The sequence below is a fragment of the Suillus discolor genome (assembly GCF_016758755.1).
Source record: "Suillus discolor strain FC423 chromosome Unknown F5147scaffold_123, whole genome shotgun sequence".
NCBI lineage: Eukaryota > Fungi > Basidiomycota > Agaricomycetes > Boletales > Suillaceae > Suillus > Suillus discolor.
In genome coordinates, this window is record NW_024541370.1 from 1,812 (window position 1) to 16,114 (window position 14,303).

General features: G+C 44.6%; 7 protein-coding genes across 7 annotated transcripts; 4 read left to right on the plus strand and 3 right to left on the minus strand.

Annotated features, from left to right (window-relative positions):
* Positions 1–561: 561 nt before the first annotated feature.
* On the plus strand, positions 562–888 carry F5147DRAFT_559989 (uncharacterized protein; the record flags this gene model as incomplete). The annotated part of the gene is made up of 1 exon (XM_041430574.1): positions 562–888. A coding segment is annotated over one exon (327 nt), but the record flags the coding sequence as incomplete, so codon positions are not given.
* Positions 889–1,179: 291 nt separating this feature from the next.
* F5147DRAFT_587724 (uncharacterized protein) lies at positions 1,180–1,998 on the plus strand (the record flags this gene model as incomplete). Its single annotated transcript, XM_041432030.1, has 1 exon — positions 1,180–1,998. A coding segment is annotated over one exon (819 nt), but the record flags the coding sequence as incomplete, so codon positions are not given.
* Positions 1,999–3,103: 1,105 nt separating this feature from the next.
* On the plus strand, positions 3,104–3,781 carry F5147DRAFT_748446 (uncharacterized protein; the record flags this gene model as incomplete). Its single annotated transcript, XM_041440066.1, has 1 exon — positions 3,104–3,781. The coding sequence occupies one exon, from the start codon at positions 3,104–3,106 to the stop codon at positions 3,779–3,781; it is 678 nt and encodes a 225-aa protein (XP_041285483.1).
* Positions 3,782–4,928: 1,147 nt separating this feature from the next.
* F5147DRAFT_781040 (uncharacterized protein) lies at positions 4,929–6,476 on the minus strand (the record flags this gene model as incomplete). The annotated part of the gene is made up of 9 exons (XM_041442560.1): positions 4,929–5,169; positions 5,225–5,359; positions 5,414–5,502; positions 5,559–5,674; positions 5,735–5,754; positions 5,797–5,983; positions 6,039–6,233; positions 6,289–6,383; positions 6,439–6,476. 9 exons carry the CDS (start codon positions 6,474–6,476, stop codon positions 4,929–4,931), a joined length of 1,116 nt encoding a protein of 371 aa, XP_041285484.1.
* A 24-nt stretch (positions 6,477–6,500) lies between these two features.
* F5147DRAFT_587736 (uncharacterized protein) lies at positions 6,501–6,824 on the minus strand (the record flags this gene model as incomplete). Its single annotated transcript, XM_041432032.1, has 3 exons — positions 6,501–6,632; positions 6,684–6,737; positions 6,789–6,824. Coding segments are annotated over 3 exons (222 nt in total), but the record flags the coding sequence as incomplete, so codon positions are not given.
* A 3,021-nt stretch (positions 6,825–9,845) lies between these two features.
* Positions 9,846–10,291, plus strand: F5147DRAFT_587713 (uncharacterized protein; the record flags this gene model as incomplete). Its single annotated transcript, XM_041432029.1, has 3 exons — positions 9,846–9,983; positions 10,034–10,066; positions 10,115–10,291. Coding segments are annotated over 3 exons (348 nt in total), but the record flags the coding sequence as incomplete, so codon positions are not given.
* Positions 10,292–12,962: 2,671 nt separating this feature from the next.
* On the minus strand, positions 12,963–14,220 carry F5147DRAFT_658738 (uncharacterized protein; the record flags this gene model as incomplete). The annotated part of the gene is made up of 5 exons (XM_041434488.1): positions 12,963–13,102; positions 13,183–13,307; positions 13,478–13,499; positions 13,808–14,063; positions 14,113–14,220. 5 exons carry the CDS (start codon positions 14,218–14,220, stop codon positions 12,963–12,965), a joined length of 651 nt encoding a protein of 216 aa, XP_041285487.1.
* Between the last annotated feature and the right edge of the window lie 83 nt (positions 14,221–14,303).

Below are 14,303 nucleotides of genomic sequence, written 5' to 3' on the forward strand. Positions count from 1 at the left end.
ATGATCATAGAATACACAGAGGCAGAAGAAGAAAATGGCATCATAGTGGCGCTAGACCAAGAAAAGGCCTATGACAAGATTACCCATGAATACCTATGGAAAGTCCTAGACAAATTTAATGTACCCGGTAACTTCATAAACACCGTTAAATCCCTCTATGAGGACACAGAAACAGCTGTGATGATAAACAGAGACATCAGTTCAAAATTCCAAGTATCACAGGGAGTCTACCAGGGAGACCCACTATCATGTCTTCTGTTCGACATCGCAATCGAACCCCTAGCAGAAATGCTTTGTAAGTCAGAATTAACGGGCTTCAAAGACAAAAAGATAGCTCACCATATAGTGGTGACCATGTTCACAGACGATACCACGGTCTACTTAACAGAAAAAGATAACTTCAATGCCCTAAATAAAATCCTGTCATGCTGGTGTAAAGCATCAGGCGCCAGATTTAACACATCAAAGACTGAAATCATTCCAATAGGTACTAAAGAATACCGGAACAAAGTTTTAACCTTGAGAAAGATCAACAAATCACAGGACACTCTACCAGAAAACATTGAGATCGCCCCAGACGGAAAGGCGACGAGAATCTTGGGAGCATGGATAGGCAATGGTGTTGACGAGCAAGCAGTCTGGTCCCCGATCTTAGAAAAGATTGAAAAAGTGCTCCAATGCTGGGAGAAATGGCACCCTAGTATCGAAGGGAGGAAAATCATCATAGAGAGAACAATAGGCAGTATGACTCAATATCTTACTATCGCACAAGGTATGCCGAAAGATGTCGAAAACATCCTCACTACTAGAACTCGTAAGTTCATATGGGATGGCAAAGGAAACAACGCAATAAGTATGAACATTCTGTGCGCTCCCATAGAGAAAGGAGGTAAAAGTGTCCTGCATCTCAAAAGCAGGAATGAAGCAATTGAATTAAAATGGCTAAAAGGCATGCTCACCCTCCAAGCTGAACACCCACAATGGGCCTTTTTTGCCCTCGCCTTACTGGCAAAGGCAGCTCAAAGCTCCCCTGTAGTTAAACCTAAAGCAAGAATTAACCTGTTCCTACAAACATGGTCCCCATCACAAGAAACTCTCAACTTACCTGAATCGTATCGTTAAAATGGCAAAAAATACAATGTCCGTTGGGAGGTTATAAGCGTCAACCCAAACATTGCAAGACTATTGCCGATATGGTTTCATATAGGCGCCTCCAAAGAACTTAAAAAATTTAACAATCACTTACATGCATCGTGCCTAAGAGATAATCATAACATCACCTCTGTCAGTCAGCTAGAAACAACCATGAAGAGATATTCACCCCACCACAGGCAGAATAAAGATTGCCCATGCGAACACTGCCTAGTGGACAGAACCTCCTATAAGTGCAACAAACCATTCAAATGTGTGAAACTAGCAAAAGAGATAATGAACTGCTTACTCCTGAAGTGGCACCCAAACAACTGCTCCCCCTCCTATGCTCTAAACATCGCACCCGAACAGAGCACAGAGAATGACGACCAAGGAGAGGCAAACATCAAAATCTTCGATCCCATCTTCCCCTCCCCAGACACATTAGAGACTGGCTTCAGAGCCTTCGTCAAGACACAACCGCAAAGCACCTTGCCAGCCAGCCAAACCACCAAACCACCTGGGAACCCTCCACAGTTAATCAACATTGTCATTGCAGGCACTCACCAAGTCAATAAGGACAGAGAATACATGTCAGGAGGAGGAGCATGGATCAGCCATGATAACCCCCAAAACGTCTCCATCAAAATTCCAGAGCCTCTAGCAGGACCAGGAGCAGGCGAAATCGGAGCTCTCCTGACTGTTGTTACAAACCTTCCTAAAGACGCCCCTATACATTGCCTAATCAGATCCCAGAAACTACGGAAAGACCTAACAATCAACTTACCTAGACAAGAAGACGCCTACTGGCTCGAACACCCCCATAAGCTGCTTATGACAGCACTAGTCGTGAGTTTAAGAACTTGATGTGCCCTAACGACGCTGGCAAACTGGGAGAAGTCAACACCCAAACCAAACATGGACGGCGCGCTTACCCTTGCCAAAACTGGTGTAGCACTCGAGCTCATGCTAGGCTCATATCCAGCTATTTCCTGATACATGTCAAACATCTGAATCACTTCCCAATGTTATCTGACACTCATCCACTCAATCTGACGCTAACCTGCTCAATCCGATGTTTATCTGCTAAACCCGATGCTAATCCAATGGACCCGATGTTTTCCATGCATCAGACCTGATATTTTCCCGCACATTTGTTTTCCCTATGTCCTGTCCTGTCGTATCTATCCCCACTAGGTGCGCAGTTATTCATTTTCACGTCGCTAACATTGTAGAATGTGTTATTACATGTCCGCAGTACATCGTGTCTTATTACATAGGACATCGGATTCGAAAATCAGCGCTACTACTTTCGCCTATAGCACCCCGGAATTCTACATAGATACTATATATTTCGCATACCTCCTACCTATTTACTTTACCTTTCTACCTCCGAGTAGGAGGAGGTCATCCAATATTCATAGTTCTTAGTTGGATTCCGCAATATCATCCATTCTTTATCCGAAACATCTGACAGTAACCTGCCATTCACTATCCCCGACATTTGCTATATTTCCGACGTAAACCCGACGCTAACCCGATGCAACCCGAGGCAAACCCGCTAACCCGAAACCTGAAAACATCGGACCCGATGTTTTTGACATCGGACTCGTAATTATACCTTCGGACTTTGTTTCCCGCGCTTCGGACTATCTTCCTTTTGTTATAACTGATTATTCTAATACCATACAGCAAACCCCTCAGGTCGAACACACTTGTCTTGCAAGTATAAGCAGACTAGGCTGTGCACGACCACACATTTTTATATTGCTGGCTACTTACTTCGTGTAGTGACCAGCAATTGTTGTATCTCTACACCGGGATGAACAAGAATGAGCACGACAAGATCAAAACATCAATAATCCCTCAACTAGATCTGACCGGCGTTAAACTAAGTGCGGGCACACAGAGAACACTCTATAAGAATATAAGAAACTCCTAAGAGACTCCAAAACCAAGAAGATGAACCAATATGAACCTAGTGCTAACAATGTATGCAGTATACAATATTAACGGCGAGACACCAACAAATGACCAAGTCTGGCGGTCGCTCAGAAGCCTCGACACCCCGAAAAACATATGGGGATTCCTATGGAAGAGTTTGCACGGTGCCTACAAGATTGGAGAATTCTGGGACAAAATCCCCAACTGTGAAATGAGAGGAAGGTGCGGGCTATGTGACTTACCTGAGTCTATGGAACATATCCTCCTCGATTGTGACAAGTCCACAGCTTCCAAAACAATCTGGAAAGCCGCCAAAGAGTTATGGCAGAAACATGAATCAAATTGGCCAGGCGTATGCTTTGGCACAATCCTTGGATGTAACTTGATAACCTTTCGTGATCCGCAAAAGAAGTTGAAACTGGAAACGACCAGACTATTCAAAACCTTAATTTTAGAGTCAGCACACCTCATTTGGAAACTTAGGTGCAAAAGAACCATCAAATTTGGTGGGAACAGAGAAAAATACCATTCTGAGGCCGAAATCCTCAACAGATGGCTCCACACCATCAACATGAGACTAAAATTCAACAGGCTACTCACAGACTCTATGAGATATGGGAAAAAAGCCATTAAGGTAGACATGGTTCTAAAAACCTGGAGTGGCCTTTTAAAAGACAAAGATAACCTTCCAGATAACTGGATCTGACAATCAGGGGTTTTAGTGGGTACGACGCCTCGCCGTCCTCCAGGACGGAATAGGTGATTCTGAACAAGACGTTGAGTCCCACACTGCTTACATGTACATAAAGTATTTCCTCTGGGTGACCATTCTAACAAACACAGGTGAAACTCCTGCCCCCAAACGTATCCTCTAGGATTGACTTTGTCAGTTGCTAGTTGATAACATCGTTCCACCAAAAAAGAAAAAAATTTACATTAATAGAACATTGTATCATAGGCTACAGTATTGTGATCGGTCATAAATCCAGTTACATAGTACAAATAAGCACTGTCTGCAATTGCGTCAGTACTCAGACACCGCCCACGTGCAAAACTATCCAGGAAAGAAACAACTATGACTTCTCGATTTGCCATGGTTCATCCAACAACAAATCCACAGGAGGAACTTTTGCCTGAAGTTCAGATACTTGTGCTGCATTGATCTCGTAAAACTGCATCACATCAACAATTTTATCCAAGGTATCGTGATCCACACGCTCCAGGATGGTCAATTGTTACGCTGACCTTGGGGTCGGCATAGGAACTTGGATAGGTCTTCTTAGCGATGGCTCGAATGAGCCCACCGAGGCTAAGGGTGTTCGGCAACTTGACGGAACATCAAGGGTTCTTCCGGTTATCTCGGTAAGATGGTGCTCATCGAGATACAGGGCTAGCGGATACGGCTAAGGCGCGGGGAGCGACTTAGAAGTGCAGTCTAGACAACTAAGCTGGGAGGCTTAGTTGAACAGGTTTCAAGGGGAAACCAAGTAGATTAAAGTAAAGATCTCAGTACAATAATCTGTCTACTTATATGTCTACATATAAGTGTTCAAGCTCAGTCTGTATCTACTAGTATATCTATGGATCTATGTTATCAGAGATAACAAGGCATGAGGACGGTCATGAGGATGGATAAGATACATGAGGTATAACCTCTGATCAAGCATGAGGTGCCAAGGGCACTCCGGATCTTCATGAGGCTTCATGAGGCGGCAACAATCAACATGTGCCGATCTAGGGTGACCATGAGGCATACAGCCTCCATGGGTCAGGTACATGGCCTTCTAGGCCAGGGGCAGTGTCACAGCAGTCCAGACCGCTGTCTTTCTAAGTGCTGGCAGTGTGCCGCCATGTCAGGAGTCTAGCAGAGCGGGGGCTCTTGTAGGTGTTGCAGATGACTGTAACATCAATTGCCTATCATAATCTTGAATCCAAGTAAGAACTTCTTCACTTGTTGGAGATGCGAGGTAGGAAGCAACCACGAGCTTGATAGCCCTACAAGTGAGTTCCTGGCTTTCTGACACAATAAAAAGTGTCTGCAACACAAGCGTCAAGTGAATGATGTAGGCCATGAAGCGCTGAAGCACTGGGTGGCTGACAAGGAAGTGTTAGTATCCTTTCGTACACAAGAAAAAATAGTGATGCATACAATATCTGGTATACATCATAAGCCCATACGGCGAGTACGGCACCTGCTGCGATTGGTACTACGATAGGAGCCGCAGGTCCCGCCAGGGCCGACACGATGCCCGCAATAGCGGCCACCATGGATAACCCAAAAGCCCTGTAAACATTCAATGAGATAAAAATCCATTTGTCACGTAAAAGACCAGCTTACACGTTTTTGTTGGGATTAGCTGTCGGGCCAACTTCTATCTTATCGACTATGTTCATCATCATCGTCCTAAACTCTTGACTGTGCAAGTACTATGCGCAAATCGTGTTAGGGTGGATGCGACAACGGCAAATAACCTGCCCATTACATGATGAGGGTCATGGAAGTTCCACACATTGACGATGTCAGTGTGAAGCACATGTAGACAATCCCACATCTTGCGGTTCTTGAACGTTGGGCATGACGCAAGCGCTTTCCAGTATCCTGCAAGACATCAAGATTTAGACCGTGCTCAGTAATCATGAACGCGAAACTGGGACAGACTTTTCTTCCCAACTCTGATGCTGCATAAATCATGAGATAAGAATGAAGTAAGTAAGACTCACTCGATTGATGCCTTTATTTTGAGTCCAGGATGCACTCGCTGAGCGATAGAGGTCATCACCACGGCCTCAGATGCAAAGTGCTGAGCAATGGAGGCCGTCGCCGAGGCCTCAGATGCAGAGTGCTGACTGACACACTTTTCAGTTATTTGGATCAGGTGGGTGAGCATCTCTTCATAGTCTTCATCGGCTGTAATATTACGCGTCAGAGGTACGCATAAACTTGTCAAAGTATTGATACACACTAGAGACAGTAGCGTGGGGAATATTAGGCCCTGAAAATTGCTCTAGAGGTCCAATGCAAGTATCCTGCAGCTCGGCTTCTGCGTTTTTCTTGGTGAGTTCCTCGTAGGCTTCGTCACTCAAAGAGCTTCCACCCAGTGTTCGCTGTATGCGTTCGATTAGCATATTGTACTTAGTAAGAACGACGACAATGGGAACTTTGACAAAGTGTGAGCTCCAATGTAGCATAGAGATAGTTATTGATTCACTTACCATTTCCTAGCATTCCACTATTTTTCGATTTCAAGAATTCTTCCGTCCCCATCTCTAGTAAATGTCCGCCTGCACGGGTTATCTCAAAGCAAAGCCTTCCATGTGTTTGGTCAGTCCACCATAACGGAATGGTTGAGATAGAATCCCTACCAAATGGCATGCAACTCAGGCTGATGTTCCGGAGACATTTTTCTCCGATGGTCAATGAAATCTCAGACTATTTCGAGGTTGTCTTCATCTCCTGGTTCAAAGCCTTTGCTATCATGGAGAACAAACCTTTTGTTCTGAGATGAGATGAGCTCCTTGTCAATGTGGGCCTCGCCTGGCTTATTGTGCGCAACGATCTATTGACAGTATGAGTAGCTGTGCTCGTTGAAGGGTCATGTTTGGCCTACCTCTTTTTCCACTCCAAATGCATGGCTGATCAGCGATGACTTGCCGACACCAGACTATTAAAAGCACATCTTCAACACTGGCCTGGGATTGGAAAGAACCAGTACCTTTCCTACCACCAGAATTTGGAACCTTGGGAGTATCAACCTCAAGAACGGCACTTTATGATCATCATCACTTACTGAAGACAGCGCTGGAATATTCCGGAAGTAGTGGGCTCAGGGCTTTGACCAGAAGAGACAGGATGTTCAGCCTGCTAATCTACGATTTAAGACAGGCTCAATGTCAGATGTGGATCCTTACTTCAGTTGAAGTGTTCCCAACAAGGTCAACAACAATACTGAACTTTTCATGTAGCTTGACGTATTCTACACATGTGAAGTTGAGCTCATGAGTGATTAAGATAAGAATGCAACAATTCATGTTTCACCCTGTCTGGCATTATACGCGTGGGACATGTCATCTGGGTTGAAAGCAATGTCTTTGTGCTTGGTTCTGAAATGTTTCTTGTAATGCATACACAAGGTGAATGAATCTCTGTGAAAAAGCACCCTAAGGCAAAAAAAAACACAGAAGTGACTTAGGTGAGAACATGTGTTAGGGTTGAGTACTTACATGGGTGGAAAAAACGTACATCGCAAGCTCTTTCCTACTTCGCGTTCGAGTTCAATTGACAAATGCTTGTTGATCCGTACTTCAGCAGACTTCACATTCGTTTTTGACTTGCTGAAATCAACGGTGATACCTATTGGATATATTCAGCGGGGTTGATAATACCACTTGAGGGTAAAAAATGAGTACCATGGATGCGGAGAGCTGTTGAGGCGTGAAGAGCATTGGCCATGTTGAGGGAAAAGTTCTTCTCTGAGCTAGAACGCAAAAGAGGGGGCCAACACTTGCAGTCGTCATTATAACAAACACGTGGATCACAAGAATGGTATAGCTCGTGATCAGAGGGCTATACTACTTCCATACCACAGAAATTGTGAAGACATGGTGGTCTACTTAATTACATACAGCTGTCTACAAAACTTCATCCTACCAGCAGTACTTGCCCCTGCGCCGGTATACCGCACCAGTGCACCACTACCAGCCATCATCATATGTACACTCAATATTTGGTGACTCGGATATGTTATCCGTTCTGAACTTTAAGAGAGTAATGCACACACATTGTTTTCAGGAGGCGAAAGGGTAATACACAATTTCAACGTGTATTTAATACTAATTTCAAATATGGACTCATGCATTGCTAGATAGGCTGGCTCCGGGTTGGGTATTTGCTGGCTGCAATGATTATAAGGCCACACCAACACTAGTACTCCTCCATTACATTTACTAGTACCTCCCCCCATGGATCCTTCAGAGATAAGACAGAAAATCGGTCGCTTTCGAATCCTCATCAGTAAATTCACACATTGCTTGAACATCCTTTTTTGCAACTTGCCGCTGGGTAATTCCAAAAAAGGAGCAGAAAAGTCATTCATAAGAATGGTGACACCAACTTGCCATCAACTTGCCACAAGGCAATTTAAGTCGAAAAAGTAGATGCCTCCTCTTGACTTCGACTTTTTTCAAGCTTTTTGTTGGCTTTTTTGGCACTTATTTGTAAAATAGCCCACATTGCAAGTAGTGCAAGTTGGGGCTACTTATTTCACTTATTGTCTACCTATTTCACACTTGTTTCAACAAAAATGACAAAATATTGCATTCAAGGATAATTACATGATAGGACTACTAAGTACTAGTGGGGAAAACAATACAACTACTTGTGGCGGCGGCAACTAGATGCAGAAACAAACTCAAAGAATGGGGAGCCAGCAGCAGCAAATTTTGAAGAGGGTGAAAGGCGGGATGTGAGGAATGAAAGGCGGCATACAAGGCAGATGGCACACGAGGCAAGCAGCAGACTGCAATGAAGCAGACACTATTAGTAAAAGGAAGTAAAACAAATGAAAAAAACTTACTTGGAGGTATGTGAAAGGACAGGCGAAGTTTGGACACTGAGGCAAGCAGACATTATTAGTAAAGGGAAATTTAAAAAAATGAAAAAAAAACTTACTTGGAGGTACATGAAAGGATGGGCGAAGTTTCAGACACTGAGGCAAGCAGACATTATTAGTAAAAGAAAATACAACAAATACATAAAAACTTACTTGGAGGCTATGCGAAAGGACAGGCGAAGTTTCAGACACTGAGACAAACAGACATTTTTAGTAAAATGGAAAAAAAAACAAATAAAAAAACTTACTGGGAGGTGTGTGAAAGGGTGCGAGACCATGAGAGCAAAGTTTCAGACACTGAGGTATGGAGGTATGTGAGATGATGCATGGAAGTTAGATTGAGAGTCAGACAAGGTTGAACGTTAACGTTGAGAGTGAACTTCGTGTGAAAAACTGATGTGGTTCAAATATGACATGTGACACATGATGGTTCACAGCACTCGTTTTTGACAAGTCCTGAAACTGCCTGTGCCCGTCTTTGTCATACTGACTTTAGCTTCATGCAGATTGAAGGAATCTGTTTGTATAGTTTGGGTTTGGGTACTGTACGTGCATCTATCAATTGTTCTTTCAATTTTTGCTAACTGCAGCCCTCCGCACACCCCCCGGCACATCTCTCGCATCCTCCCAATCCAACCATGCCCAACTGCGCCCTCCAGCACCCTCCTTGTTCGAGTCCGAGCCATGCTGATCCAAGTCATTGCCACCATTCGCAGGAAGTGAGTGTGTCGATCCTCGTTCAAGCAAGACCCATGCTGATCCAAGTCGTTTCCTGCCGTTCGCAGTTCATGAGTCTGTTGACCCCCCTTTGAGCTCAAGCCATGCTGATCCAAGTCGTTTCCCGCCGTTCGCAGTTCATGAGTCTGTCGATCTCGTTATTGTGTTACTACTACTGATATGCATTGTACCTACACCCATATGTCTAGTACATGAATACATGGGTCACGAGTTACTACCTGCCGCGGGTTACATACCAAGTTGAACTACTTATTTACTTGCTGTACTTATTTCTGTTTTGAATACTTGAACTGACTTTTTTGATCTTATGCTACTTTTCGGCACTTGTGTGTCATACACTTCCTTTTTTGACTTGTGAAAACAAACAGCCAAGTGAATAAAGGTGAATAAGTGTCAATAAGTTAAAAATAAGTTTTAATTTTCGAAAAAAGGTCTGCCAAGAAATGTGTGAATTTACTGATGCTCGTGATAGGAAGAGCGAATGCAGGAAAAACTACCATCCTCCAAAGAGTGTGCAAGACACGGGACAACCCAGAAATATACAACAGCGCAGGGAAAAAGGTGGGCATCACAATGCTAGCAGGAGGATGGTAATGACCCATCATCATCAGATTGATCTGGCAGTTTTAGCAGCATCCAGAGAGGTATGAAGGTGTGCTCTTACTTGAGAACATGAACTGACGTACTCTCAGCGTGGAGAGCATGACATGGAGAATGAAATGATGTTTAAAAGCAACCTGGGATTTATCTTCCACGACTCATGTGGTTTCGAGGCAGGCGGCGAATCAGAATTCAACAAGATCAAGGCATTTATCACCTGCTGTTCCAAGGAAACCAAAATAAGAAACAAGCTCCATGTCATCTGGTAATTGCAGCTTGTCATTCATGACATGCGCTAACTCAAGGTGTCAACATAGGTACTGTATCCCAATGGATGAGGCCAGCAGGTCGTTCACCGCAGCTGAAAATAAATTTTTCTCTGAGTGCGACACAGGAACCAGTAAGCTTTCGCATCCGACTGGCACTGATGCTTGACTGATGCACAGAATCCCAATCATCAGTTCCAGTGATCATATTGTTCACAAAGTTTGATGCCCTCTATGACGTTGCATTCAAACAGCTCAAAAAGAATGGAACACCGCTGAAAGAGGCTACAACACTGGCCCCAAAAAGACGACAAGTGTGTTCGACCCTAAAGGGGAAGCAAGTGCAGCAAGGATCTAGAGGTATGCGCTGAAAGCGCTACTGGTTGGCCAATGCGAAGCGCGAGAAAGCGCAGGTGCGCGCAAGGCGCGGGAATGCGCGCGTGTATGGCGCGAAGCATGGGAAAGTGTGCGCGTGTATACAGATACGAGAGAGAGTAAGAGTGAGTTTGCTTAAGTGATGATATGATGTAAGACAAGAGAAGAGAGATGCGAGGTGTAAACAAATAGATTTCTACTATGTTCTGCTAGGTAAATAGTGGGTAGTAACCAGTAAGTCCTCTGTCGTTCTGGTGGGAGAGTAAGTGAGTAAGTCATAGTATGTACTGCTGGCGCTTAAGTATGGCGCCTAAGTGCTGTCATGCGGAGCCGAAGCGCTACCGAGTAAGGTATGTAAAGATATATGTAAGTAAGGGTCCATGATAAAAATAAAGATGGAACGATAAGCAAATGTGAGAAATGGAAATATACGCACTAGGGAACTTGGTGGACAGTGGATGGATGCTTCCGGATGGCTGGCGCTATAGGGCGCTCAAGCGCGGGAAAGCGCGCGCGCATATACATCGTGAAGCGCGGGAAAGGTACGCGCGCATGGCGCGCGTTGCGTGGGAAAGCTGCGCCTCATATAGAGATAGCTGCGGGTAGCACACAGAGTGATGCTACAAGTTCGTGCCATGTACTCCCCAGTGAAAACTGCCATATTGCACAATGAGAGGCATGAGTCTCTACACCGCCATTCACAGCGTGTGAGTGTCTCGATCCTGCTTCGAGCTCAACCCATGCTCATTCAAGTCATTTCCCACTGTTCGCAGGATGTGAGTGTCTTGATCTTGCTTGGAGCTCTACCCATACTGATCCAAGTCGTTTCCTGCCGTTTGCAGCTTGTGAGTGTCTCAATCCTGCTTGGAGCCCGAGCCATGCTGAGCCAAGTCGTTTCCCACCGTTCGCAGGGTGTGAGTGTCTCGATCCTGCTTCCAGCTCGACCAATGTTGATTCCAGTTGTTTCCCGCTGTTCACAGCTTGTGAGTGTCTTGATCCTGCTTCGAGCTCAAGCATGCTGATTCCAGTCGTTTCCTGCTGTTTGCAGGGTGTGAGTCTCGATCCTGCTTTGAACTCGACCCATGCTGACCCAAGTCATTTCCTGCCGTTCACAGCTTGTGAGTGTCTCAATCCTGCTTCGACCTTGAGCCATGCTGATCCAAGTCGTTTCCCACCGTTCGCAGCTTGTGAGTGTCTCGATTCTGCTTTGTGCTCGACCAATGCTAATTACAGTCATTTCTCGCTGTTCATAGGGTGTGAATGTCTTGATTCTGCTTCGAGCTCGACCCATACTGATCCAAGTCGTTTCCTGCTGTTCGTAGCCCATGAGTGTCTCGATCCTGCTTTGAGCTCGAGCCATGCTGATCAAAGACATCATCCATCCCATTGATAGCTTGTGAGTGTGATCATGCTTTGTCCATATCATGCCTTGCTCACCGATGTAATCATGAATTTGTTGTTAGGATGTGGGTGTGTTTCTTCTACGTCGCCCTCACTGACTGAACACATTTCTCATCCATCAACAGATCGTGAGTTGGGCGATCCACCATTGAACTTGAGCCATACTGACTGACAACACCACTGATCTGTTGACAGTGGGTTAGTTTCTCCAACCTCATTTTCGTTCTTATTCGAGCTCTAGCTTTGCTCACCGATGGCACTGCTCATTCACTGACAGCAAGTCAGTATGCTCATCCCTGTCAAGTTCGAGATTTACTTACCACTAAAATCGCAAATCCCTCACAATAGAGTGTAAGTCTAGAGCCTTGCTCACGAGCGACATCATTGATACATCAATAGGATGTGCTTCGTGACAATCACTACAATCACTGTGTTGAGATACAGTCTAGGTTGCTCTCTGTGGTATGTCCAATTGGTCACAGATTGCAGACACATTTCTCATGTTGTGAATGTGCCAGGCCTCTGGTTCATTACCCTTGGAGAACATTGTTCAGCTTGGTTCTGGTTAATTTTGATGCTACGTTGCAATGAATCTGCTTATTATTGATCATTCAGCTGCTGTCATTATCTTCGAACACTCCTTCTACATTTTCAACAGGCGGCACCATCTTCAAGACAAGCAAATGTATGCTCCCTCTTTTTCTGTCATTCAGCGCCATCTTCAAGACAAGCAAACATATGCTCCCTCTTTTTCTGTCGTTCTCGAGCAATACATTGCGTCTCTGCATGCAGCTGCTGTGAAGGAAGCTGTGAGCGCTGCCATCCAGGCATATCAAGAAGCTGTAGCTACTGCTTCCCATGCATATGAAGAAGCTGTGAGGACTGCTGTCTATTCATATCAAGGAAATTCGCCTACTTGGATAGCGAAGTTACCGTTTGCACCCTTGAAGAGGAAGGCAAAAACAGCTTCTGAACGTTTTAAAGGGAAGAAGGAAAAAGAATCTTCATGCTCTCGGGCAAAGGCGGAGTTAATACAGGCTGTTGTTGAGATCACTTTAAATCATCACCTGCGTACTATGTTTCACTGTCATATTGTGGCAGCCATCCCACTGATGTACTTGTCTTCAGCGAGACCTTAATGTTGGGCGATGCGACGGTTCGGAGTGGTGCTGAGGTGTATTGTCTGGACTCTGTGAATGCAGGTTGCTCGCAAGGTTTCTTGAGGTAGTTGTAGGAGTTTGAACTGTACGAAATGGTTGTACATCGGTAAACTACAAATTTCTCCACAGACATCAACATTTTCGACAGTTCTCACAGTAACCCACAGAGGCACAGTGCTCACAGCAAATTTCTCCCAGGTATCAACACTTTTCTGCAGTTCCCCACAGTTCCCCACAGAGGCACAGCGCTCACAGGACGTACAGCCTCACAGCGTCTGTCAGTAAGATAGTACTATTATAGTTACTACGAGGCCTAAGTATTACTTCAACTCATAATCCTAAAAGTACTTAGAATTTAAATTTAAAGTCACACAATTTGAAGCATCCACCAAGTCAAGCGTATGAAGCAGAATTTTATATCCATATTTACTATACTACCAGTACTGCTAAATACAAGCTATTTGATACAACTTAAGATACTCAACATTAGTCCAACTGTATGGTTAGATGGCACTGGGATGCGGTGAATGAGTCTATGATACAGCGTTAGTCGGTAGTGCTGTGTACATGAAGGCGGACTTACCATGGAAATCGGGTGGCATTGAGCAGTGAGAAAGTCCATGTTTTTTGAATGTGATGTGCATATGACCTAGTCCTACATCTGCCTTGTCAAGCTTCCACTTAGAAATGGCAGACTTATATTTCGAAAGATTGGTCATGACCTCGTGTTCTCGGACAACACAATTAGCAAGTGTTTTCTCTGCATTAAATACATCGTGTCGGGCCCTTGTGAGGTCCATGATGAGGTTGGCTTCAAGGTTGTCAACATCATCAATGGTCTGTATGCACATTAACAAGCATTGTAAGACTCGCATATCAGTTACTTACCATTAACCCAATAGCGTCAACAACATCATACAACTCAGTGATACCACCACTGCCAGGATCACCCAGAGTTCGGCTTGATTGCCTCTCATTGGAGTATCGCAGGCACATACATGACGCTGATGGTACATCACTAGAGATATTTAGATGAATTGGTGTGTGGCTTGACTCGGACATGAGTGTTTTGGAGAAAC